The sequence below is a fragment of the Argentina silus genome, assembly GCF_951799395.1.
Source record: "Argentina silus genome assembly, chromosome: 2".
Taxonomy (NCBI): Eukaryota; Metazoa; Chordata; class Actinopteri; order Argentiniformes; family Argentinidae; genus Argentina; species Argentina silus.
The window spans coordinates 28,381,138-28,404,700 of record NC_139656.1 but is presented as its reverse complement, the minus strand read 5'-3'; the positions used below and the strand labels follow the sequence as shown (position 1 = coordinate 28,404,700).

At 42.9% G+C, this 23,563-nt stretch overlaps 1 protein-coding gene and 1 long non-coding RNA gene across 3 annotated transcripts; both read left to right on the top strand.

Annotated features, from left to right (window-relative positions):
• Window positions 1-2,435: 2,435 nt before the first annotated feature.
• Window positions 2,436-6,965, top strand: LOC310825094. 2 transcript variants are annotated; one of them, XR_014555067.1, is made up of 11 exons: window positions 2,436-2,513; window positions 3,037-3,111; window positions 3,352-3,398; window positions 3,582-3,651; window positions 4,099-4,146; window positions 4,561-4,612; window positions 5,024-5,068; window positions 5,811-5,886; window positions 6,139-6,214; window positions 6,462-6,495; window positions 6,827-6,965. It is a non-coding gene; the product is annotated as an uncharacterized lncRNA (long non-coding RNA). The 2 variants fall into 2 exon arrangements; XR_014555068.1 differs by having other exon boundaries at window positions 6,590-6,960.
• A 3,711-nt stretch (window positions 6,966-10,676) lies between these two features.
• Window positions 10,677-23,314, top strand: castor2 (cytosolic arginine sensor for mTORC1 subunit 2). Its single transcript, XM_083697544.1, has 9 exons — window positions 10,677-11,037; window positions 14,976-15,046; window positions 15,988-16,181; window positions 18,380-18,512; window positions 19,134-19,257; window positions 19,585-19,695; window positions 20,362-20,444; window positions 20,732-20,826; window positions 21,520-23,314. Exons 1-9 carry the CDS (start codon window positions 10,925-10,927, stop codon window positions 21,583-21,585), a joined length of 990 nt encoding a protein of 329 aa, XP_083553670.1. The 5' UTR covers window positions 10,677-10,924; the 3' UTR covers window positions 21,586-23,314.
• The last annotated feature ends 249 nt before the right edge of the window (window positions 23,315-23,563 follow it).

Genomic DNA, 23,563 nt, shown 5'->3' with positions numbered 1-23,563 from the left:
CAGGTGGGAAACTGTGTTTGCCCCAAAAGCCTCATCTCATTGTGAGAAGAAACTTAAAATGTGTGTTCAGACATGGATACTAAATTGATTTGGGAGTCATAAAAAAACGGGGTTGTGCCATTGACTCTGAGGTCGAGAGGAGCCTCATGTATTAATTAGGCCTAGGGACAGAACGGAGGATGTTGTTTTCTTACTTGCAGCGAATGGCATCTCGGAGGGCAGTCTCTCGTGCAAAATCCCTACGGTTGACGTCGGCTCCCTTCTTCAGCAGGAACTTCACCGTCTCTACATCCCCCTCACTAGCAGCGAGGTGGAGGGCAGTCCTCCCATGTCCGTCACACGCACACACATCAGCACCCTGCCACATGACAGTTGACATGACAGTAAACAGTGAACTGTACGACTGTATGATGTGTTTCATTTTACTTAACATGTTGGGGGGCCTGAAACTAAACAACTACTAGCTGCTACTGTAGCTAGTGGATGAAAAACATCACCAGTCACTCAGACTTTTCATTGACTAATTTCAGGCCCTGGTTGTCAAATATTTGAAGCATAAAGAGACTACAACTGCAAAGTAAAGTAAGTAAGCCTTGTTCGCCGGAACACACAAGCCGCAAAGAACGGCCTCTAGCAGTGTATCTCCTGCCAGCAATCACATGGCAGCAGCTCAATGCATTTAGGCATGTAGACATGGTTAAGACGACCTGCTGAAGTTCAAACCGAGCATCAGAATGGGGAAGAAAGGTGATTTAAGTGACTTTGAACATGGCATGGTTGTTGGTGCCAGACGGGCTGGTCTGAGTATTTCAGAAACTGCTGATCTACTGGGATTTTCACACACAACCATCTCTAGGGTTTACAGAGAATGGTCAGAAAAAGAGAAAATATCCAGTGAGCGGCAGTTCTCTGGGCGAGAATGCCTTGTTGATGCCAGAGGTCAGAGGAGAATGGCCAGACTGGTTCGAGATGATAGAAAGGCAACAGTAACTCAAATAACCACTCGTTACAACCAAGGTATGCAGAAGACCATCTCTGAACGCACAACACGTCGAACCTTGAAGCAGAGGGGCTACAAAAGGGGGTCCTACCCAGTACTAGCAAGGTGTACCTAATAAAGTGGCCGGTGAGTGTATATCATAGCTACCTGCTGTAAATGTCCCTCAAGACCGACAATGTCCCCCTGCAAAGCTGAGGCATTCAAGAGCATGGGGAAGATAGCAAGCTGGCACACCTTCATCTCCTGCAGAGGTCAGGAGACAAGAAATGGATGGAGACACATCAGCAACAATATTATTTTGGTTAGCTAAGTGAAGAAAATTCGAAGCTAGGCAGATGTCAAATAAAAATATTTGCCTCATAGCTCATGACTTATCTAATCAGCTAACTAGTGACGGTGAACAGCTAACTGTAGCTAGATAGCAATTCACCCACCTTGGCCATATCGTCGGTGCCCAACCATCCTAGACGGATAGATGATGCCACCGCAGACCAAAATCTGTAAACATCCTCTTGTATCTTTCCTTTTGACTGATAGATACCCATCACAGTAGTGATGGCGGCTGCCACTGGCAAACTCGCACAATGACAGCAGTCGTGTAAAACTAAAAGATGACGGTTTGGAGGAGAACGGCTTCAACCGTTCAAATTCGATCACGTGACTGATTAGCCAGTTCGCGCCAAAAGGTGGGTAGTTTGTTGACCGTGAGCTTATTTTGTGGTGGTTTTATTCCGTGGTCCTCTGTGGTCCTCTGTGGTCCTCCGTGGTCCTCCGTGGCTCTCTGTGGTCCTCCGTGGCTCTCCGTGGTCCTCTGTGGTCCTCTGTGGTCCTCTGTGGTCCTCTGTGGTCCTCTGTGGTCCTCTGTGGTCCTCTGTGGTCCTCTGTGGTCCTCTGTGGCTCAGTTTGCAGAGCATGCTGCTAACAACACTAAGGTTGTGCGTTTGATTCCTGCTGGGACCATATATACTGAAATGTATGCACTCACTGCAATGTAAGTCGCTTTGGATAAAAGCGTCAGCTGAATTTTACATTTATGGCATTTAGCTGATGTCTTTATCCAAAGCGATTTACAACAATACATTTGTTTCAGTAAGTGAATCATCTGTCCAACAGCCATCATAAGACAAAGTAATCAATGCTCACACCAGGGGCCATTAGCAGTCGTAATGCCAGAAGCCTTTTTTTTTTTTTTTTTTGTTGAATGTGAGTTTATTTTTATGTTCGCAGACGTAACGGATGAATAATGTGTACATTGGTTATGGATTGATTGATTGATTGATTGATTAATTGATTGATTATTTGTATCCCTTGGTCCAAATAAGTAGTTTGCTTTTCGCGGGAAAATATCTCGAACTATGATAGGTTGTGGCGGTGTGCCGTAAAGCGCTCTCTGGCATGTCGTAAAGCGCTCTCTGTCGGGGTCGTCGTATAAATCGTCTCTGCGTTCCACAGTTGGTCCCATTTCCCTGCAACTCCTACCGTTGTGAGTCTGTTGAAGTCTGCGAAATTGAAGGTAAAAATATACTCGCATGTGTGGTCTTGTTAAAGGAATTATGTTTATTCACACCGTTTAGTCAAACATCTATACCTTCTTACTGAATAAGTTAGTTAGCTAATTGTTGTAACATCAATGCATGCCTGCCTGCCTCGTGGTGTATCAAGAATCAGCTAGCTAACATGCTGCTAGAGCTAGCCACGTTGGCCCGGCAGCGGAGTTTACCATATTATACTGAGAACGTGTATCACACAGGGTTTGACTTGATCAGAAGACTATTGTTAACAGCCAGATGCCACGTTCACTAATGATGGAGTTTCCTAGATTTAATGGGTAAATTCAATCCATGTGACGTGGCTATATAACTATCGGGTTTAGCTTTCATCCCTGCAGAATAAATGTGGACGTGATGACAATGAGGCCCGAAACATGTATAATGATGGATCAAACCGTCAGTCCTGTTCTAGTAGATGTCTAACTAGTGTAGGAAATAAACTAACATGTTGATGGATTTGTTTTAACGTTTCCTTTATTACTTAAGGAATTGACAGCGAAGCCATCTTGAGTTGAGGCGGAGAACGATGCCCCGGAAAGACCGATGTCTCCGCGCAGTGTGGTGAGATTCGCTGTCTTGTATTCCACCTATTTGAGCACAGCGCCAGTTGTGGCCTTGACCCAGTGGGCCTTGGTGGTTGGAGCGGTGCACAGAGCGATCCATTCCCTTGCAACCCACTGCTGTGCTCACTCAGCAGCAGTGTTACTTATGGGATTGGACATTCATTTGGCCTAACTAATGTGGAATACAATTTGTTTCATGAAGACTGTTCACTGATGTCGGTTATTTTTTCTTTAATAGGGAAGTGCTGGGAAGGAGTTCCTTGAATTTAAGCCCAAACTCATCAGGTATGCTATGTCTGGAAATCCTTCAATTGTAATAATTTGTTAGGCAGTTATGATGATTGGCTAAAATGTTCAACTGCTCTGATTTGTGATTGATATAATGCCTATCTGAACGTACTGCAAACTGATCTAAAGTTTCTATATACATCAAACTGCTTGTCTCATGCTGCTTTCAACCTTTCACAGGTTTTAAGGTAGATGGCTGACTGTCCTGAGGGTTCTAACTGAGTTATCACATTGAAGTGGCCTTTCCATGGTTAGTAGAAGGCCAATACCACTGTACATGGTTAAAATGAGCCACACTCTCATTTTGTAGGAACATAATATTGGTACCGCTAGAATGCAGAGATTATCCTCATCAAGTAGGCTTTGTAAATTGTATGCATTTGGACTTAAAGTAAGCCCAGAAATGTTGTTGATTATAAAAAATTATGCTGACAAAGTCCAGTCACATTTAACAAAGTACATTAATTTTAACTTGCCTGTGCCATACTGAGGCCTATCCCGACGGACCGTAATCAGTGCAGTTTAGTCGTTGGAAATGCCTCAAAGAACAAATCTGCGGTTTCGCTTTACCCTCACCGTTACTACCATTAGCCCTGTGGGATATCACTGCAGTATAAATTCAGTAGAGCTAAAATAATTTGTTGAGTCAAATCACAATTGTTTCTAATTACCTACTCTTCACTTCCTACTGGTGTAGGTGCCCCAAATGGCCACATGGTGGCTGTTGAGCAGTTCCTTGTCGTTGGTGAGTATAGGGACCTGATCTCTTATTCATCTTGTCAAGCTGTCTTTACGGTAACGAACCTTTTCGGTAGCTCCTGCTTTTTGTTCAAATGTATTCAGAAGCTTTGCAAATTGGATTAAAATAGTTGCTTCTGCTCAGTGTCTCTGTGTGTACTATAGATTAGTTAGTTCTATTTACCATAGAGAATGGGTGTTCGGTTTCAACGCACTATATGGTATCTGCAGCCAGCTGCTTTTCCAGTTGGTATGTTCATTACATGGTGCAACAACAACTCGGCATGTGGCATCGTTGGGCGCCAGGCCTTCCCGTGCCTAGAGCCCTGGTATATCTGTCGAGACAAACTACTCCATTCTGCTCCACACATTTTCCTTGTTTAGTTTGTAGGCGACTAACTGAAACTTCTGATCTTGCCAGGCATGACCCAGACGTGCCGATTAATCTACCCTACCCACCACGAGGATCAAAAGTGAGTATGTTTTTTCTCATAACAAGCCAAACTGCTGATTAAGTGAAGCACTGTATGGTATCTGCAGCCAGCTGCATTTCTGGTTCCCTTTGCTTTTACCTAATGTGAACAAGGATGTATTGTCAACATTTATGAATGCTGTGCTCTAAATTGCTGTACTGCTGAGCAATTAATGAGTATTTAATTTTGACTTGCCTGTGCCATACTGAGGCCTATCCCGACGGACTGTAATCAGTGCGGTTTAGTCGTTGGAAATGCCTCAAAGAACAAATCTGCGGTTTCGCTTTACCCTCACCGTTACTACCATTAGCCCTGTGGGATATCACTGCAGTACAAATTCAAATTAATTTGACTCTACTGTTCTGTCAAATCACAATTGTTTCTAATTACCTACTCTTTCTACTGGTGTAGGTGTCCCAAATGGCCACATGGTGGCTGAGCAGTTTCTTGTCATTGGTGAGTATAGGGACCTGATCTGTTATCCGTCTTGTCAAGATGTCTTTACAGTAACAGACCTTTTCGGTAGCTCCTGCTTTTCGTTCAAATGTATTCAGAAGCTTTGCAAGTTGGATAAAATGGTTGCTTCTGCTCAGTATCTTATTTCTGTATCTAGTGTACTATAGATTAGTTCATTGTATTTACCGTAGAGAATGCATGTTCGGTTTCAACGCACTGTATGGTATCTGCAGCCAGCCCTCCCCACAGGCTGTCTGTTCATTACACAGTGCTAGAGAAACTCTGCGTCTGGCATCGTTGGGCTCTGGGCTGGTCTGTGCCTGGAGCCCTGGTATTTGTGCTGAACAAACCCTTTCCCTCTCTCCCCGCGACCCGAGCCACTCCGTGGGCTGGCTGCTCTAATGGTCTGGCATCCATGGAATGTGCGGCCTCTGGTGGCACATAGTGTCAGAATTCCCCGGCATACCCAGCGCCAGGCCTCCGTGGCATGCCAGGAGCTGCCACGGGGCAAGAACACCGCAGCACTGTGCCACCAAAACCCCCGTTTAGAAAGTCTCAGGCCCTCTGCGTGACTTGTCTCCTAGTCTTGACACTTAATTTGATGCAATGCACTGAGGCTTCTATATGACAATCAGAAAGTCAATGTAATATCAGTTTTTTTTTTATCAGTTTTTACTCTGTTAGATCCCAGGTACATTCATGTTTGTTGAGGGCCATTTCTAACTTTACCTTCTCACCTCAGGTAGACAAGGACCTGTCCTGTCAAGCAATGCCACCAGGACCTGTCAGGTGTTGAGCAGTCAGTGCCACCACTGAATGTAAGTTGCTCCCTGTGCTGAGATGACTTTTTACTTGAATTGTCATCTTTATTGATTTGGTCATCATACCAAGGCTATTGGGAGGTTCAGTTCCTGACATGCTGTGGACATGACCGCAAAGTAAACACCACTCCAGTGGGTCTCGCCAGCGTTTTGCTGGGGTGATCTGTTGGGCACATTTCTGCTATTGGATCTCAGGTAAATTTATGCCAGTGTATTGATGGCCATTTATAGCTCTTGACCTCTCTTCAGGTAGACAAGGACCTGTCCTGTAACACAATCCCACCAGGACCTGTCTTGTGTTGAGCAGTCACTGCCACCATTGAAGGTAAGTTGTTACTCTGGACTTGAATTTTCATGTCTTATTAACTTGGTCATCATACCAAGGCTATTGGGAGATTCAGTTCCTGACATGCTGTGGACATGACCGCAAAGTAAACACCATTCCGGTGGGTCTCGCCAGCATTTTGTTGGGGGTGATCTGTTGGGAACATTATAGCCATTTAATTTCTACTAACTGTAAATACACTCTGGGAACGGTTTGATAGGTGTTTAACTTTCTAAATGTTTTTCAGGTCAGATGTGGCTTCCTCGGACAACCAACAGAAGGTGAGGGGCTCCCCTGCAAGTGTGTTTGGGATCATTTTCAAAGGGGTCCAGTCAGAATTCCTTACTGCTGGTCCTTTACGCATTGATCCCACAGCAATGCCTCTGGAGATGTACTGCAGATCCTGTCTGCCATGGGTGGTCTGCTGTCTCCAGGGGCAACATTTGAGTCCTCACTTGGTGTTACATCTGAGGCGAATGCACTGACCTTCACACATCTGCACCTACAGATCATTCTGTTAATTAGTGGGCACTGAAGGAATTGCAGACTAGTGTCATGTTCTTCTCCCCCCCCCCCAGCTAATCAACTTACCCTGGTATTTTACTTTTTCAGCCTCTGACACTGGATGCATCGAGTCAAGAATGTATGGTTCATCAACCAAGGCAAAGCATGACTGAAGATCTTGATATAAGATGTTGGGAGGGTTTCTATAAGAGACAACACAGTTTCAATAAATATCAGCTGATGCATAATTTCTTTGTGGTTGCCTTTATTTCCGTTCTTGTTCAGGCTGATGTGTGTATGTATGTCCCCCCCATACATTTTATTTTAAGAGTTGACAATGTACCACAGCATGTGGGGAAGTTAGCCGGGTACACGCTCAACAGAATTTGAAGCAGGCCTCTTAAACCTAGTGCCCGAAGTTCAGTCATGCTTTTAATGCATATTTGCACACGGCTAGGTCACTAGTTGGTATTGAGGTTGGGAGTAGTGTTGATGTGGGTTGGACCCTATGAGCCGCCGTGTCTGTTCTGCCAACACTGGAGTGGTTCTCAGGATTTCATGTGGGTCACGGTGAAGAGATTAAAGGCTTCCCTTCAGTGAGCACAGCCTTTGCTGCTCTGGTCCTCTGTGTACATGCCTTTTGTCCAAGCTGCTCTTGGTGGTTGGGTGTCACACTGCACACACCCCAGGCTGGTTGCAGTCTAAGGGTTTGAATTTACTCTTACTGTACTTTTACAGGTTTAAAGTTGCAAAATTAGCAACCGATTGGATGTTGAAGTAAGACTTAATTTTGCATTTGTGCTGATGTGCGGGGTGTCTAAGCCCTGCATAATGTCCTGACTGCTGAGGCTCACCCAGTGTCATGGTAGTTTATTAAAACAGGTTTCTAGCCTTGCCTATTGTGACTACATTATGCAGTTGAATTCTGGGTAGGTTGTCCTGTCGGAATAAATGGCAACCAGGTTTGTATGCAGAATCTATAGCTCATTATGTGTGGCTGATGTTACACCACAGCATATCAACAGCTGTTCAAGAATCAGTTTGAGCCCAGCCCTATTTGTCCTCTGCTCCATGGCTTGTACTTTTGATTGAATCTGTGGCGAAGGAATGAGCTTCTTTTCTTTTTTTTCTTTTTTTTTGTATTCTTCTCCCAGGGCTTGCTGAGTACGGCTCAGGAAATGTACCAACCGATGAGAGGAATCTCATTGTGAGGGTTTATGCTCTCATTAAGTTGAGGATCAAACGGTGTGGAGCTCTGTGTTTCTGTGCCAAGAACACGGTCTGTACAGATCCTGCTGTGACCTGCCTGCCGTCCACTCCTTCAGCCCTCTTAATTTACTGGGCCTGTCCACGCTGTCCTGGATCAGCGTACAAACACATTTGAACTTGGATTGTCAGTGCATATTAATGAGGCTATATTTCCCTTTGCATCCATGAGAAAACCTACAGTAAACTAGATTAATATTTGAAGCAATACATTTTGGAGAGAAAAGTCTTAGATATGTTTACTCTTGATAGCTCTGTCAGGCATGTTTACCAATTTACCATCCAGACAGTTGCAAAATAAATGACTTAACACATTTATAAATCGGTGTTGTGTTTATGAAATAATTGCATTTTTCACAGTGCCAAAGGATTATCACATTGTTGCAGTAACCAGTTTATTATGGATTATAATTGAATAATATACAGGCAATTAGCTACTTGTATATCCTTTCTAAAGGCAACCTTAATATAAAGTCTTACAAAAGAGTTTATTGTGACACATGGGTAGATCATCACTAAGGCAGGAAATATTAATTGTGGGAAATTTGATCCATCATCTTCAATGTATGTCATCAACCATAATGTATATCATCAACCATGCACATGAACTTGTGCTTATTGATTCTTCTTGTGACGACTGTACATTTTGCACATTGTATTAAAGTGCTCTCTGACTGATAGATCTGGTATTTTCATCTGATCTGTATGTTGTTGTTTTTACCTTGACTGCAGTACAATTGTCCCAATCAGGGCAACACAAGAAATGGACCTGTGAAGAGTAACTCAGCTACTCCATCTTGCCCCACAATCGATGACTAGTCCATCCAAGGAAAGAGACTTGGAAATGGCATCGGAGAAACATGGTCACAGCAAGAAGAGAAAAACATCTGAAGGGAAATGTCCTTTGAACTGAACAATGCTAGACCCCCCCCCCCCCCCCCCCCCCCTCAATTCACTAGGCTCTTTTGCTGGATCGGAGTGGCTGTAGGATCTTATCACTGCCACAGACAAAAAGGAGCTTGTTGTTTTATGGCTGTTCAGCTAGGGGCCTAGTTACCACCAGTCATAGAGCCTGTGAATAATTAAACTGCCGTCTGTTTTTTTTATACTAAAACAAGGCCTCTGCAGGTTTGCAAGTGTAGGAGGGGTGATGGAGCTACTGTTAAGAGTATATACTTTACTACCCACTATCTTCAATTGCTTCATATAGCAATCAGTTAATGGTGATTGAGATGGAACTTGCACTGCGTGAAATTGCTCCACAGCCCATGTCTGTTTTGCAGGTCAGAAAGATGTGACCTGAGGAAACGTCAGTGGAAATAAGTCATCTATGTCCTGTCCAACCCTTTACTTCAACACTTCTTATGATGGTTTATGGTTTAGTGGTTTTGCATATAGGGAACCATGCATCTTGCATTTGTACTTTCTGTATGTCTTCTGACCTCTGTCAATTGTTATCATATATTTAACCCCAAGTAGTAAGGAGACCTCTTCAGCCCCACTACCCCCCTGTATAAGTTTCTTTCCTGTTATTAAAAAAAATAAAAGAATAATCCTTCTAGCATTGTGACTGCCTATGGCCCCTGGTCTGAGCATTGATTACTTTATCTTATGATGACTGAGGGATAGATGATTCACTTACTTAAACAAATGTATTTGTTGTAAGTCGCTTTGGATAAAGGCGTCTGCTAAATGCCATAAATATAAATGTAAATATAAGGAGAGTGTGAACACAACAGTATACTCTAGTTCAGGGACTCAACACCTTACATCTAATCTTGATTGTCACTGTTTTCAGTGTCCCATAATTAACAAGTGTTTCCCCCTGTTCTACTTGTAAGGGTGGCTATTTACACCAGTTAATCATGGTGTGATGTATTAACCTTCTAACCTCTATTGGAAGACAGTGCTTTAGAAAGTTGAAAAATTATGCATTTGTTCTCAACGCTTTAATCCTATGTGTGTCCAACAGCGGCTCCAGGTTACTCACCAGCCAGTTGTGCTTTGTAGAGCTGATTAGCTTGCACTGTACATCAAAAGAGAGTGAACAATGTGATTGAGTCAAGGGGGCCCCGTTGTTACAATGCATCCCCCAGTTTCGGCCATGAATCAGGCCAATCTGCAACTGATTGCTGTAAGGTTTAAAAGACAAATTTAACAATTGCATTTATGGCTGGTACAGTCAGTAAGACCAAACACTCTTGATTCTCCATGATTTTGAGACGGGCATGCTTCAGTTGAATAGACCTGAATACATAACGTCTTGGACTAGGGAGACATTATCATGATGGCCCATGGTGAATTGTTATTTGGCTATGCAACATGCATTTTTTTATTTGTATTTATTGATACACACACACACACACACACACACACACACAAATGAAAGGCAAGATGAAAAAAATAAAGGCAATTGTCCAGGGGAGTTTAAGAAACCCTGTAGGGCTTTGTCGAGAAGCCTCTCCTAAAAAGTAATAAAAACGCATGCATCGCACCCACTGATTGTAGGCTACCTATTTGTTCTATGATGGTCCTGCCATGACGCCATAGAAAATGAAGAACTACATGTCCCAACACGCCTGTATGCCAGAGCAGGTCCTCCCCTTCTTTTGAGTGGCAAGTTGTTTGTTTCACTGTTACCAGCTGCTGGACTATTCCAATCCCTGTCGGAGAGAAAACACGGGGACCGACAGTCCTCTCTGTTCTCCCTCCCCGTTTACCTCATTGTGCTTTCTTTTATTTCAGCCTGCTTTTATCCTTTCCTCTCTCTCTCTTTCACTCTCTTCCTAAGTGGATAACTTTTCCTTCTCTCCCTTGCTTTCTGCTCCTTTGAAGGTTTTAAGCTCTTGGTATATAGGTGTATTTATTTATTTATGTTTTTTTATTAGAAAAGATATAGATTTATATTTTAGATGTTCCTCAAATGAGAAGACGCAAAAGATGGAGTTGCATATTTTAGAACACAGCTTGAAAGTAGCGAGTATAGCAAAAGAGGGCATCCAGATTTGCACTCACGGATTAATCAAACTCGCCTTCTTGCCCTCTAAAACAAGGTAAGTAGATTTAATAGATATGAACAATGCTACTAAATCTGTTATAATGTAACATGAGTCATATTAGCTGTACCATTAGCTGTAACATTTGCAAACTAATGACGGGGCTGCACACAACTACGTATCATTGTGGCAAGCGGTGCAATTTTGATTCAGGTTTCAACTCAATCATTTTTGTCATCTTTTAGCTAACTAGAATGCATGCACCGTTGTCCTGCATGTGGAAATGTCTGCCAGCAATCTCCAATTTCAGTTCTCTGTTTTGCGTTGTATCATTTTAAAGCTTTTGTGCTTTTTAGTCGGCTCGACGTGAAGGGGTGTGTGTGTACGTGCTTACAGCCTCTACCGTGTTGTTTTTCGTTGTGTGGCTGTAAAATTATATGGGGGGAGGTGGTTGCTTTAAATCAAACTTGAACCGGCGGCGTGAGACATTTACGTAGACCGCGATGACGCCGAATACATAATTTGCGAGTTTGCAATCAACGATCCTCTTCAGACCCGCGACCGGCTCTCCCCGACCTCTCAACCGCTACCCGGCTGTTCTGTTGCTGCTTTGATTAGAAAATGAAAAATTAACATACAGTCTTGAAATGAGGATGTTTTAGTTTGTTGTATTTCCTCCTGCATTTCAAAAATTGACTATAGGTTTATGATTTTGTAAAAAAAAAAAAATATATATATATATATAATTATGCAACATTGTCACTGCCTATATTTTCATGGGATAGCCTACTAACAATAATAGATTCGGGTACCTTCATCCAATGCCACATTTGTTGAATGCAGATATCATTACATGAATGAGGAATGACATTTCAAAGGCATACAGCCAGTCAAGCTGCTGTTCGTAAGGTAACTTATTGTCTAACTTTTTGGTAACCTTTAGGTTTGCTCCTGACCTGGGAAGAGTTAAGTGTGGACAATAAACATCAGTGTCCGAAAGCTCACCGCCTACTGCCTAGCTGTTTACTGGACGCATCTACTACATACAAACCATACTTCATACCATACACTATTCAGTGAACGATGGAAAGGCAAATCTAGTATGACATCCTGGCATTTTATACATAATGAATTTCGGTAAATTTGGCATAGGCCTACTACAAAACTGTCTTATCTTGCATACTGAAAACCAGTAGTTAATGGGTCGCAGTATGAGTGGTCACATAGTATGTGACTGGTACCTACAGAAGATAATGAATCATTTTTTCTTTCATCATTTTAAACTTCATGGCAATACACAATGCACTGCTCTTCTATGGTCTTATTGAGATTGTGAGAGTGCACCTCTAAACTGCAGCCCTTGACTGAGTAAACCTTTTCCAACATATTGGGGCCTACATGATGAGACAAATGTCTTGAGCAGTGTTTAACATTACTCATAAAGATACTGATATCTTTTTTGAAAATGCTCCAACATGGGATAGGTCTGATCCTCAGATACAAAAAAACCAGCAGGAAAATAGATGTAGCTGTTTCATAGCTTGTGATTTCCCTTCATCCAGTGTCTTCAGGGAGTGTTTCCATTGTTTCCATTACTGGGAGTCAACTTTGAAAGCACAAAGTTTCTGTTGTTTTCAGAACATTGTTTGGCCTTAAGTGGGACAATCTTTAATACGATTAGGCCTCACCTGTGATTTGGGCCATAGAGCTACCAATTTCTACTATTTTGGAGACAGTGATAGATTTGCCTAGAGCTTTTCCATTGCTATTGCCCCCCCCCCAACACACAGTAGTTGCTCCAGTTATACAGAGTCATGTAAAGGACAGTAGTCTGTACGATTGTTAATTGCTTAGTGGTTTTAGCATAGCCTAAAACAAACCCATTTAGAAACTCCCTGTGAAGTGCCTCGGATTCACGTAGAATGTGAGTGATGCAGACAAAATGTTGAGCAACATACAAGGAGCTGGCTTGAAGTTGCTTACCACCTATGAATGTGCTGTCTCACTGCCGATTTTGCTATTTTGTCCTAATAAGACAACTCACAGCTGTGCGATATGGACGCCACTGGATATCAGGAGGTATTGTTGTTGATCGGGTGGCATGATCCTGATGTATGCAGAGAGATGAGAGGATGCTATACAGTAAGGCATAATTTCATCATCTAGGAACTGATACTCTGGTAACTGGTAGTTGTTGGTCTATGTGGAAAAGCTATGCAGATGTAGGCCTATCCCAAAGAGAGATGGAGAATCTTGAAATGCTTAACACTATCACATGACTTATATGGCTTAATTAATGTCAGCTGGAAGCTGTATTATTAATTGTCATTGAAAAAGGGCAGCTTGAAGTCCCTGCCTGTTATCTTGCTGTGTATCTTCACACCTTTCAGCCAAATACAAAGTGCAAGCATTCAATAGCAAGGCTGTAAATAATCTGATTATCATGGTTGAGTTGTTGTGCAGTTTGTTTTTGCAGCAGTTTGGATTTTCTCTAATGCTGAAGGAGTTGTTAGTTGTTACTGATGGAATTTGAACGGAGAGTTGGTTGATGAGAAATAAAAGAGTACTTTTAATTTGAATGCCTTGATTTTAAATGCAATATGCTTTTTTAATACATTTTTTCAACACTTGATTTAGCTGGCGAGTTACCCCCTCCCAAGCTATTTTTTCCAAGTTATTCTTAAGCGATAGATGGAACTCTCAGTAACAGACTTTGAGAACAAGGCCTTGGCTAACTGTGGCATTGTCAAATATTTCGGTGGAGGCCTGGAGGGCCCATGTTGCTCTATTCCTCTGGCTTGGGTCGTTGGGTTTGATCTATTGCCTCTGATAAGAAAAGTCAACAGTAGAGATTGTGTTTTAATTGCATTTGATCTGGCAATAGCTTTTGTGTGCGTTTCAGGGGTATACATTTTGAGTGCGGTGAACCAAGTTGTGGTGAACCAAGTTTAAAAAGTGCGAAGGTCATACTGTAGGCCGAGGCCGAGCCTAATTATTTTTGATTAGACCACAAATCCCATAGTGGAAAACATTAGGGTTGGCCGCAACCTGGGCCTAATCATTACTACTGTCCTTTTAAACCACCCTGTCTATGCCCCTTGCTTGCATATGTATGCTCTTGTTCCAAATGGTCTTTATCAACCCAAGGACACTTGAGCTGATAAGATGACACATGATGTTTGGGACAAGTAGGCCACTGGTGCATTTAGGAGATGACGCACAGCATCAAAGAAATGATGCATGGCAATAGATTCGCTGCTAGCGTGGCGTCTTAGATGAAAGAGATATGTGGGTGGACGTGGACAAGCATCGCCATCAACCCGTAGCTCCTCTCTCCCAGTATTCTGAGCCGGTTCACGTTTTACGATCAGTATAAAAGTCAGCAGCAGCTGCCCACAGTCTCAACTTGAGGGATACATGCATTTGGGTATGTTTGCATAGACAGATGCTTAGAGCGAAAATATTCAAATACATCTCTCTGGTTTTGCAACTCCTCGGACAACAACGTTTACACAACTGTGAGGCTCCTATCACCCATAACTGAAGGACACGATGCAGAAGAGGGCAGATTTATTTCAAGCTGAGCAGCACCATGGTGTATTTATGTGTAGCCTTGATGACTTGATGATGGGCCTCAAATATAGCCCGTATTTCATTAAATGTGGCGACGAAGGAGATATTAACAGACTTGTGATCATACATATATAACCTGCTGTTGTGTATGTGTTACTTTATTCCCCAAAAGGAACTTTAGGGGTTATGTGGGGTCACAGATCTTTCTGGAGTTGTTGTTGTTTTCTATCCTTTCTCTAATCCATCTACTTCCTAAACCTGCAAGCAGCTTTTCATAACTCCTTCCCATTTTAATAATTCAACTGAGATGATGAATAAGGTCTATTCAAACTAACTGGTAATTTAGAAATAAGCCTTCACAGAGCACTGGGCCTACCGCCAGAGCCATGTTATTGACTGTGAACCTCCCCTCTTCTTTTCAGATGTAAGTTTTTCAGTTTGACGGAAACTCCGGAGGATTATACCATTATCGTCGATGAGGAAGGCTTCAAAGGTGGGCATTTGTGGCTGCTGCCTCTGGATCTTTAAGGTTACTGTGGCAACCAGGATCAGACCACAGAAAAAATGTGTAGCCTATGATTTTCTCTAATTCCTTGTATCTTGACTGGCTGCCAATGTTTGACCACATATTGCTCCATCAGTTCTCCCCCCTGTTCCATTATGGGTTAACAGAGGCCAAGCTGTCACTGGCTTGGTTTTGTGGTTGACTGACTGAATCCATGTCATTACAGACTGGTTTCCAGGGTGACCCTCATTGGTCACCATGGATACTAGAAGCTCTGCGTTGCGAAACAGGTGCAGGTATTCTACTGTAGATTGGCTGGAAGTTTCTATTGTGCTTGTTTGTTTGTATTGTAGTGTCTGAATACTGAGAAAAGCACTATACAAAATAAATGCATTATAATTATTATTATTACTTAACTTCACATGCTGAATGATGACTACAAATACTTTTTGGGGTTTTGTTGTCATGTCAGTGCATGAAAATGGCTGCACAGACATTTAGGTTGTTAAAACAATTCTGACAGTATTGGCATAGCAATGCTCAGTAGCTACGTGTTGAATGTTTTTCCGTAAGTGAGACCATTATATTCCCATTTACTAATACCAACGAAGACACTACCTCCCAAATGCAGTTTGTTTAACAGGATTATCTCTGCACAGGATTGATTTTATTAATTTATATGAACATCACCATGTGTAATATTTGATTGTTCCTATGCAAAGTCTATTTCTCCATGCCCTCTCATATAAATGTCATCTTCTCTAGGCTTGACAATACCTCCTCTAGCTCATTGGAGGAGAATGTCAAGCGGTCACCTGTCAAATAAGGGGCATTGGGAGTCCGGCAATGCTGTTAACAGCCTCATTTACCGCCAAGAGACACATCCATCTGGGGCCACACCTTTGACGTCATCCTCTGTCGTCTTTCAGAACTACCGGAGTCGGAGCACCTCAGTGTGGCGGAGGCCACATGGTTGGCCCTCAATGTGGTGTCGGGGGGCGGGAGCGCCACCAACTCTCAGCCAATTGGAGTCACCAAAATCGCCAAATCAGTCATTGCACCCCTGGCTGACCACAACATCTCGGTGTTTATGCTGTCAACTTATCAGACGGACTTCATTCTGGTGAGTGCTGCCGGTAGCTTCGCTTTTCTCAACTCTGCAAGGAGCAAAGACAGGACATCAGCCTCTTAAAGGAAATGTTCACCGATTATCACCATGACTCAACAGCAAATTATTAGTGGTTGTTGTCTAAATAGCCAGGAAATGAGAGCAAATACGCGGGAAAATAACCTTTTATCGGACCATGAAGTGATATGTTTGAATGATGAATACCTACAACGTCCGTGGTACTTGGCACCTCCCAGCCAGCAACGGAGGCGTGTCTAAGCTAAGATGCGCATTAGTAAACACAGGCGATAGATGTGTGCGATAGCGCGGTGCTATTGGATGTAAACAAACCGGGCAGTAGGTTATTCGGAACGGTCCTCCTCTCTAAAGCTCCTTGTAGGTTTCAAAACCATGTGACTACCCCCAAATACATCTCTCAGGGCAAAATCCACAAACTAGTGACTACCTTTGAATGAATGAGCATTAGCTTTTGATCTACAGGACACATTTGGAAGCTGTTAACATGCCCACACGTTCCTATGGTGATCTGGACAACAAAGTGTCCCTTTTTAAAGTGTCGTTCTTCCCTCATGTATTTTAGGTGCGCAGTTCAATTTGATAGCATATTTGTTAGCTAAGCTGTTGGCTCACACTTCTGCCTCAAGTGTTACTGAACATCTGTGTCTGTCGGAAGATATGATTTAGGCAGTGGTAGGTTAATGTTAATGTAAGCATTGTACTTACTTGGCCTGGAACCATATTTTCATTTGTTATGAAAAGCCAATAACAGTGGATCTACTGTACCTTCCTGGGCCCCAGTTTTACTTAGAAAATAATCTTTTCATTTTGTTCAAGTTGCTTAATCACACCAGTCCTTTCTCATGCCAGGCCTTTTTGGCCATAGGGAGTCTTTTTATTGCCTTGCTCTTCCAGGAAAAAAAACCAACACCAGGTCTGCTGAATAACTGGAGCCTGTTTATGGAAATGAAAAAATGTGGAGATGTCGATAATCTGGCGGTAGTTATGTAAAGAGGATCAGGCAGGGCTCAGCCTCTTGCTGGAATTCCCGGTAACATTCATGGGCACTGTTCTCTCTCCATGCCAGCTGCTCCCAGCCACAGCCTAATCACTGGCTTTAGAGGAAACGACCTGCATCTCTTCATCTCTCTTCTCTTTTTCTCAGCCTCTTTCTCACTGCCCAAATGTGTCTCTCCATCCATCTGTCATAATGTCTCTATGCTTCAATATCTCTTTTTGTCTCACTTCCTCTATTTTTCTTCTTTCTTTCTTTCTTTCTTTCTTTCTTTCTTTCTTTCTTTCTGTCTCTCTCATGTTCTGTCTCTCTGTGCATGTGTCTCTCATACTGTGTTTGGTTGCGTTTGGGGTGCTTTGAGCAACCTTGACCAGCCAAAGCCTTTTTCTGTGTATTATGATCATTTGTGTTACATAAACAGTGGGGCCAGACCCAAATGTTGAATGCAGTCATTTAGAGGGAGCCTTAAGTAACCCGGCTGTCTGACTCAACTAGCCCAGAGGAGTTTGAGGCCAGCTTCTCAAAGGGGCTTCACCTTTTGTTCGCATAGCCAATGCAACTCAAATAAGGCTTTGGTAAGGGGGAAAGAAGATGGATGAGTTTCTGTCAGGATACACCAAGATTGCCCCCCGCGGCTATGAGATGTCCAAATGTGATGCTTCCGCTCTCTTCAGGAGGGATCACTGGGAGTTCAGTCAGGGAGTGCACATTTTCAGGGGAACGGACATGTCTTTGGGTTAAGCCTATTAAATGGATGGGAGGTTGCTGTCCCAGGTTTTTGCTAGTCAGACATACCTACTTGAAATGCTTGAATAGCTTGTGCTATTGTCATGGGGCCCTTTCTCTGAAGTGTGCAGATAAGTAATATGCTGACAAAGTTATTTTGAAATGTCATAGACTTGTTTGGAACTCCAATTTGTGGCTTCTCCTGATAAGTGCAGTTTCAACTTGTGAAGTGTAGACAGAAGTCTGTTTCTGATGTAATTGAATCAGCCCATTTGAATGACTGTCCTTCCTGGCTCTTTAAATGCCATTTCACACTTCTCTTAAACTCTTTCACTTTTCTGCTGTACACAAAGACATTATACAGTTTTCACAAGTAAATTAATTTCTATCCAGAACACAAATACCTTTTTCTTTACAGCATTTTTGTTGACTCTGTTTTTGTTATTGTCATTAGGTTCGAGAGAGGGACCTGCCCATGGTCATGCACACACTGTCTGCTGAGTTCACTCTGCTGAGGGTTGTCAATGGAGAGACAGTGGCTGCCAACAGCCTGGGAGTCACCAACGGCTTCGTCAAGCCAAAACTTGGTAGGCACACCTCAGCTGAACACAGTTTACTCTAAGACTGACAGTATACATGAATGTCTCTGAATACAGGAATGCGAACTACCGGTTTCAGGTCATGCATTCTGCTCTGTGAACATTTAGATAATCATCGCGTTGACTTCGCTGTTATGATGCGGTGTGTCAAACCGTGAATGGAAGCAGTCAAACTTCAGTTCAGTGGAGTGTACAAATGACACCATGTCTGACATGTTTCAAGGCTGCAGACATGTTTGTTAGGAATACCTCAATCAAGCATGTCAAGGCTTTGCCCTAGAAGAGGCCCTGGGAGCGCAGACTGATATGCAGACGGAACAGATGTTGCTCTTTATACAACAGGGCTATCATTTCAACCTCCTGCTGGTTCATTTAGAGATTTGATGGTGGTGTTCTGCTTTTCTAAACGATTAGGACTTGCATTATATTTTTATGTGAAGTAATCGGCCATTTTGTGTAAAATAAGATGCTCGGAAGGGTCTGTCCTTCATTTGTGCGGAATAATGATGCACATGCAAGCAATGTGAAGGTCTTCATTTGCCCCAACAAAGGGAGATCTATGAAACGGATGCACCTTTATTCATAAATGTCCACTTCTTTGTTCCTCAGTGCCCCGTCCCATCATCCACCCCTTGTCCAGCCCCAGCAACATGTTCTGTGTGACGAGCCTGGACCCAGACACACTGCCCTCGGTGGCCACTCTGCTCATGGACGTCATGTTCTACTCTGGCGGGTGAGGACCCTCTCCTTAGCGCTCCTCCTGTTTCACATATGGCCGTCACCGGAGACCATCTGTCATCTCTATTAAGCAGCTCTCTCTCGCTATCACAGCCACAGGAGCACTTAGCATCTCCGGTTCAAACTATTTGTTTTACATGGGAAGTCCTTTACCTGGAAGAGAGTCGGACTCCCAACAGATGCAGGCCAATGATTGTTAGGTTGCTCTTAGCGTTTGATCTGACCAAGTGTGGTCAGAGGAAGATTTTACTGATCCATTAATGTAGATGTGACCAGGTGTGGAGGATGGTTTGACTGGACGTTAATGTTCCTACTATTACAGGATAAAGGAGCCTGGGGCATCAAATGAGGATTCTGGCCACATCCGGTTCTTCTCCTTTTCTCTGATTGAGGGCTACATCTCTTTGGTCATGGATGAGCAGACGACACAAAGGTAGGCACCACTCCCCCAGTGATGAAATACCACTGATGATGATGATTCCATCTTTTATGTTTTACTGGGCACCTCTTTCTCCATCAGAAAGCCAGCATTGTTGTCTATTCACTGTGTGAACTCATTTGTTGATAACTTTGTTTGGGGGGGGGGGGGGGGGGTCTTGCCTTGCCTTGCAGGTCAAACATGTTGTAGAAGATCATAGCTTAGAGGGTTTACAGATAAAAAGGTAGTTTAGAATTTACAGTTGTGGTCACACAGACTGATAGCCTGAACAGCTGTCATGTGGTTTGAACTACAGAATGAACACTACATTGGTGGTACTTTAGCATAGGTTTGTCCTGCATAAATGGGGTATCCCATATATGGGTCAGTGGTGTCTCCAAGCTATGTAAAGGCACAATAAGTGGACCAAGCTTTCATTATTTTGAAATGATGTATTCTGCACTGCAGCATGTAGGGCAAGCATCAACCTATAATGTGATTTTGACCCATACAACTACTAAGATAAAAATGGCATTAATTTTAACTAAGCATATCTGATGTGAACTGTGCTGTGGCTGTTATTCTTGTTAGGTTTAAGTGTTACCATAGATTGAATAGCTGTACAGATTTGTGTATCAATGTGTCCTAATAACTGTCTCCCCTTATTTTCTGCCATCTTAGGTTTCCGAATAACGTCCTCTTTACCAGTGCTTCAGGAGAGCTTTGGAAAATGGTTCGCATTGGAGGACAACCTTTAGGATTTGGTAATTATCACCTGCAAACCATAGAGATCACACATTTCAATATAGGCTCATTTATACAGGTCTACTACATGTTGGAGCCAGTTATGCAGACCCCACATCAGCATAGCAGGAGACATTGACATCAAACAATGTCATTTGGCTAAGATTAAGATAAATCTCCAACTGTGATGTCAATCTGCATATAAATGACTTGGCAGTGTGAGAAATACATTATACGCCCAGGCTTGCCTTCTGTCTTCAAGAATTGTCAGATATTCATGTTCTTTATGCTTGTTTCCTTGTCTCAGATGAGTGTGGTATTGTGGCTCAAATATCGGAACCTCTGGCAACTGCAGACATTCCAGCTTATTACATCAGCACCTTCAAGTTCGACCATGCCCTGGTGAGTGAGGTTCTAGGAGGAATCGTTTGCCACATATCTCTCTACCTTTCTTTGTTTTGTTTTATACACTCACTAAACACTTTATTAGGAACACCTGTACACCTTCTCATGGTGGAGGTGGTGTAAAGGTGTGGGGAATGTTTTCTTGGCACACTTTGGGCCTGTTAATACCAATCAATCATCGCTTGAATGCCACAGCCTATTTAAGTATTGTTGCTGACCATGTGCATCCCTTCATGGCCACAATTTACCCATCTTCTAATGGCTACTTCCAGCATGATAATGCACCAAGTCACAAAGCAAAAGTTGTCTCAAATTGGTTTCATGAACATGACAATGGGTTCAGTGATCTTCAGTGGCCTTCCCAGTCACCGGATCTGAATCCAATAGAACACCTTTGGGATGTGGTAGAACGGGAGATTCACAACTTCAAAGTGCACCTGAAAAATCTGCAGGAATTGCGTGATGCAATCATGTCATCATGGACCAGAATCTCAAAGGAATGTTTCCAACATCTTGTGGAATCAGTGCCACAAAGAATTGAGGCTGTTTTGAGAGCAAAGGGAGGCCCTACCCAGTATTAGTATAGTGTTCCTAATAAAGTGTTTGTATGAGTGAGTGTATATTTTAGTGGACACAATAACCTGGAACGATTGGAACAACAGACTAAGCCCGCCTCCTTTTTTCTCATAGGTTCCAGAAGAGAACATCCAGAGTGTGATTGGAGCTCTTAGGACCAATGAGAGTGCAGGACAGTGAAGGAGAGGGGAACGAGAAAGAATCTTTTGTCCTTGCGCCCACGCATTGATTTATCATGTCAAACTCTTAAAAAGTGCCATGAGCTTACCAGTGGACTGCTGTGGGGGGTGGTTCTGGGAAGAGGGTGACAGAAAGCTTGGGTGGTGTATGGAGGGGAGGGCGGAGAGGGAGGCGCGTGTGCACGCGCGCATTATGCTTTTGTTAGCCTATCAGCAACGTGCCCCTCCTTTTCCAAGTCGGTGCCAACTATGCTCCGAATCCCCCCCCCACCACCCCTGCCCATCCCACTCTTACCCCCAAAAACATCCACCTCTTTGGGGACTCGAAGCTAGAGAGACTGCAGTGTATTTTCCTCTCGCTCTCCTCTTTCTTTCTCCTCTCTCCCTCCCCCTCACACCATTTCACCATGGCAACGCGGCCTACCAAGTTCAGGCCCTTTTCTTCGACACCAGCTCCTGAGACGCTGCGGCCCTCACCTCCTTTTCCCCCCTTGTGTGGCACACTTGCGGCCCTTGACTGCCTCTACCAATAGGTGTTCGTATACCAGACTGGGTCTTTCCTTCCTCCTATTATATTGTTTCTCTTAAGCTGCTCTACCCATAACAACCATACTGTATTAGTTACCAGTCCTCTTGTGGAAGGAAAGAGAATGTACTCTACAAATGATTATCAAGATTTCCATTATTTTTTTTATTTTTTTTTTAAGTTCTTTTCTCAGTGCCAAGATGTTTTAAGGCCTAAACCGATGCCTTGCTCAGTGTGTGTGCAATTGAAGGTGACATTTTCTGAGTTGCCTTTGGTGGTCTGCGTGGTTCAATGACATGGTGTGGTTTTGCTTTTAGATGTTATTCAATAAGCTTTTAATGTCAGTCCAGATGAAATGATCTAATTATCTCTCTTCTTAAAGTAATTAATTTGAGGTAGAGTTGAAATGCAATTTAGCCGAAGGATAGGGAATTAAATTCCAGGGTCTGCGAGGTCAGATAATGTACGTCAATGGTCCCAAACTCTTTTGGTGACAAGTAAGTAAAGTCAGATTGGTCTGATGGGTAAATGAAAAACGGATTAATATGTTAATTTGTCCTCGGAAAATTAAGCTAAATGGCATCTATTGATAAATCACTGAGCCACAGTTCATATCAAGTAAACAACCCTTTATGTGTGCTATTTATAAACTGGTATTCATAATCTTGGGTCGTTTCGGGAGAACATTTCTAGGCTTTACATTTTTCGTCGAGTGCCACACCATGACTGACTCCTCCTAACTTATTACCACAAACCAGTATAGCAACTTCAAAGCTAGGATGCCTAGCATGGAGGAAAATGGTGGAGACTTTCTTGTTCTTTTATTCCGTTGTGAATGTTTGTTGCAGTCGTGGATTATTGAACCAACCCTGCAACCCCTGGTGTCAGTTTAGGCCTTCAACCTTTCCCCTCCCCCACCCCAGGCTGCACTTTAATACTGGTCTGTCCTACAGACCTGCTGTACTGATGTGAAAATGGGGAAGACTATTTACCCTCGAAGGATTCTCTTGAGATGGAGAGACTTTTGATGGTCTTAAGCATTTGGTGGGGAGGGGGTGGGGGGGGTTCTCCGCACCAAGCAAAAGCTTTCTTCTGTTAGCTTTGTTTAGCAGAAACCATGTATTTATCAGTGTTAAAAACATTAAAAAGGGTGATATTTCTTCTGATGATTTAAAAAAAGAAAAAAAAAGAAAAAAGAAACAAAGTGCTTTTTTTTTTGTTTTCGAGCTTGTAGTGTGTTTGGTTTTGCAAGGCCCTCCCTCACCTGTCATCTCTCCTGTCTTTGTTTGATTGTCTTCATTTTGACCAGGGCTGTTATTTTCAACATTAGACCCCAAGGCCCCCTGTGTATGAAAATTGTGACTCAAACCACTCTCTCTCAAAGCAAATCATAGAATAGATTAATTCATTTAATTATCTATTATTATCAATGGGATGTAGGGGGCCATGGGGA

Coding starts and splice junctions, on each gene's coding strand:
- castor2 (XM_083697544.1), top strand. CDS start 10,925: ATGGAGTTGCATATTTTAGAACACAGCTTGAAAGTAGCGAGTATAGCA. Junction 15,047..15,987: donor CGATGAGGAAGGCTTCAAAG/GTGGGCATTTGT, acceptor GTCGTCTTTCAG/AACTACCGGAGTCGGAGCAC. Junction 19,696..20,361: donor GATGAGCAGACGACACAAAG/GTAGGCACCACT, acceptor CTGCCATCTTAG/GTTTCCGAATAACGTCCTCT.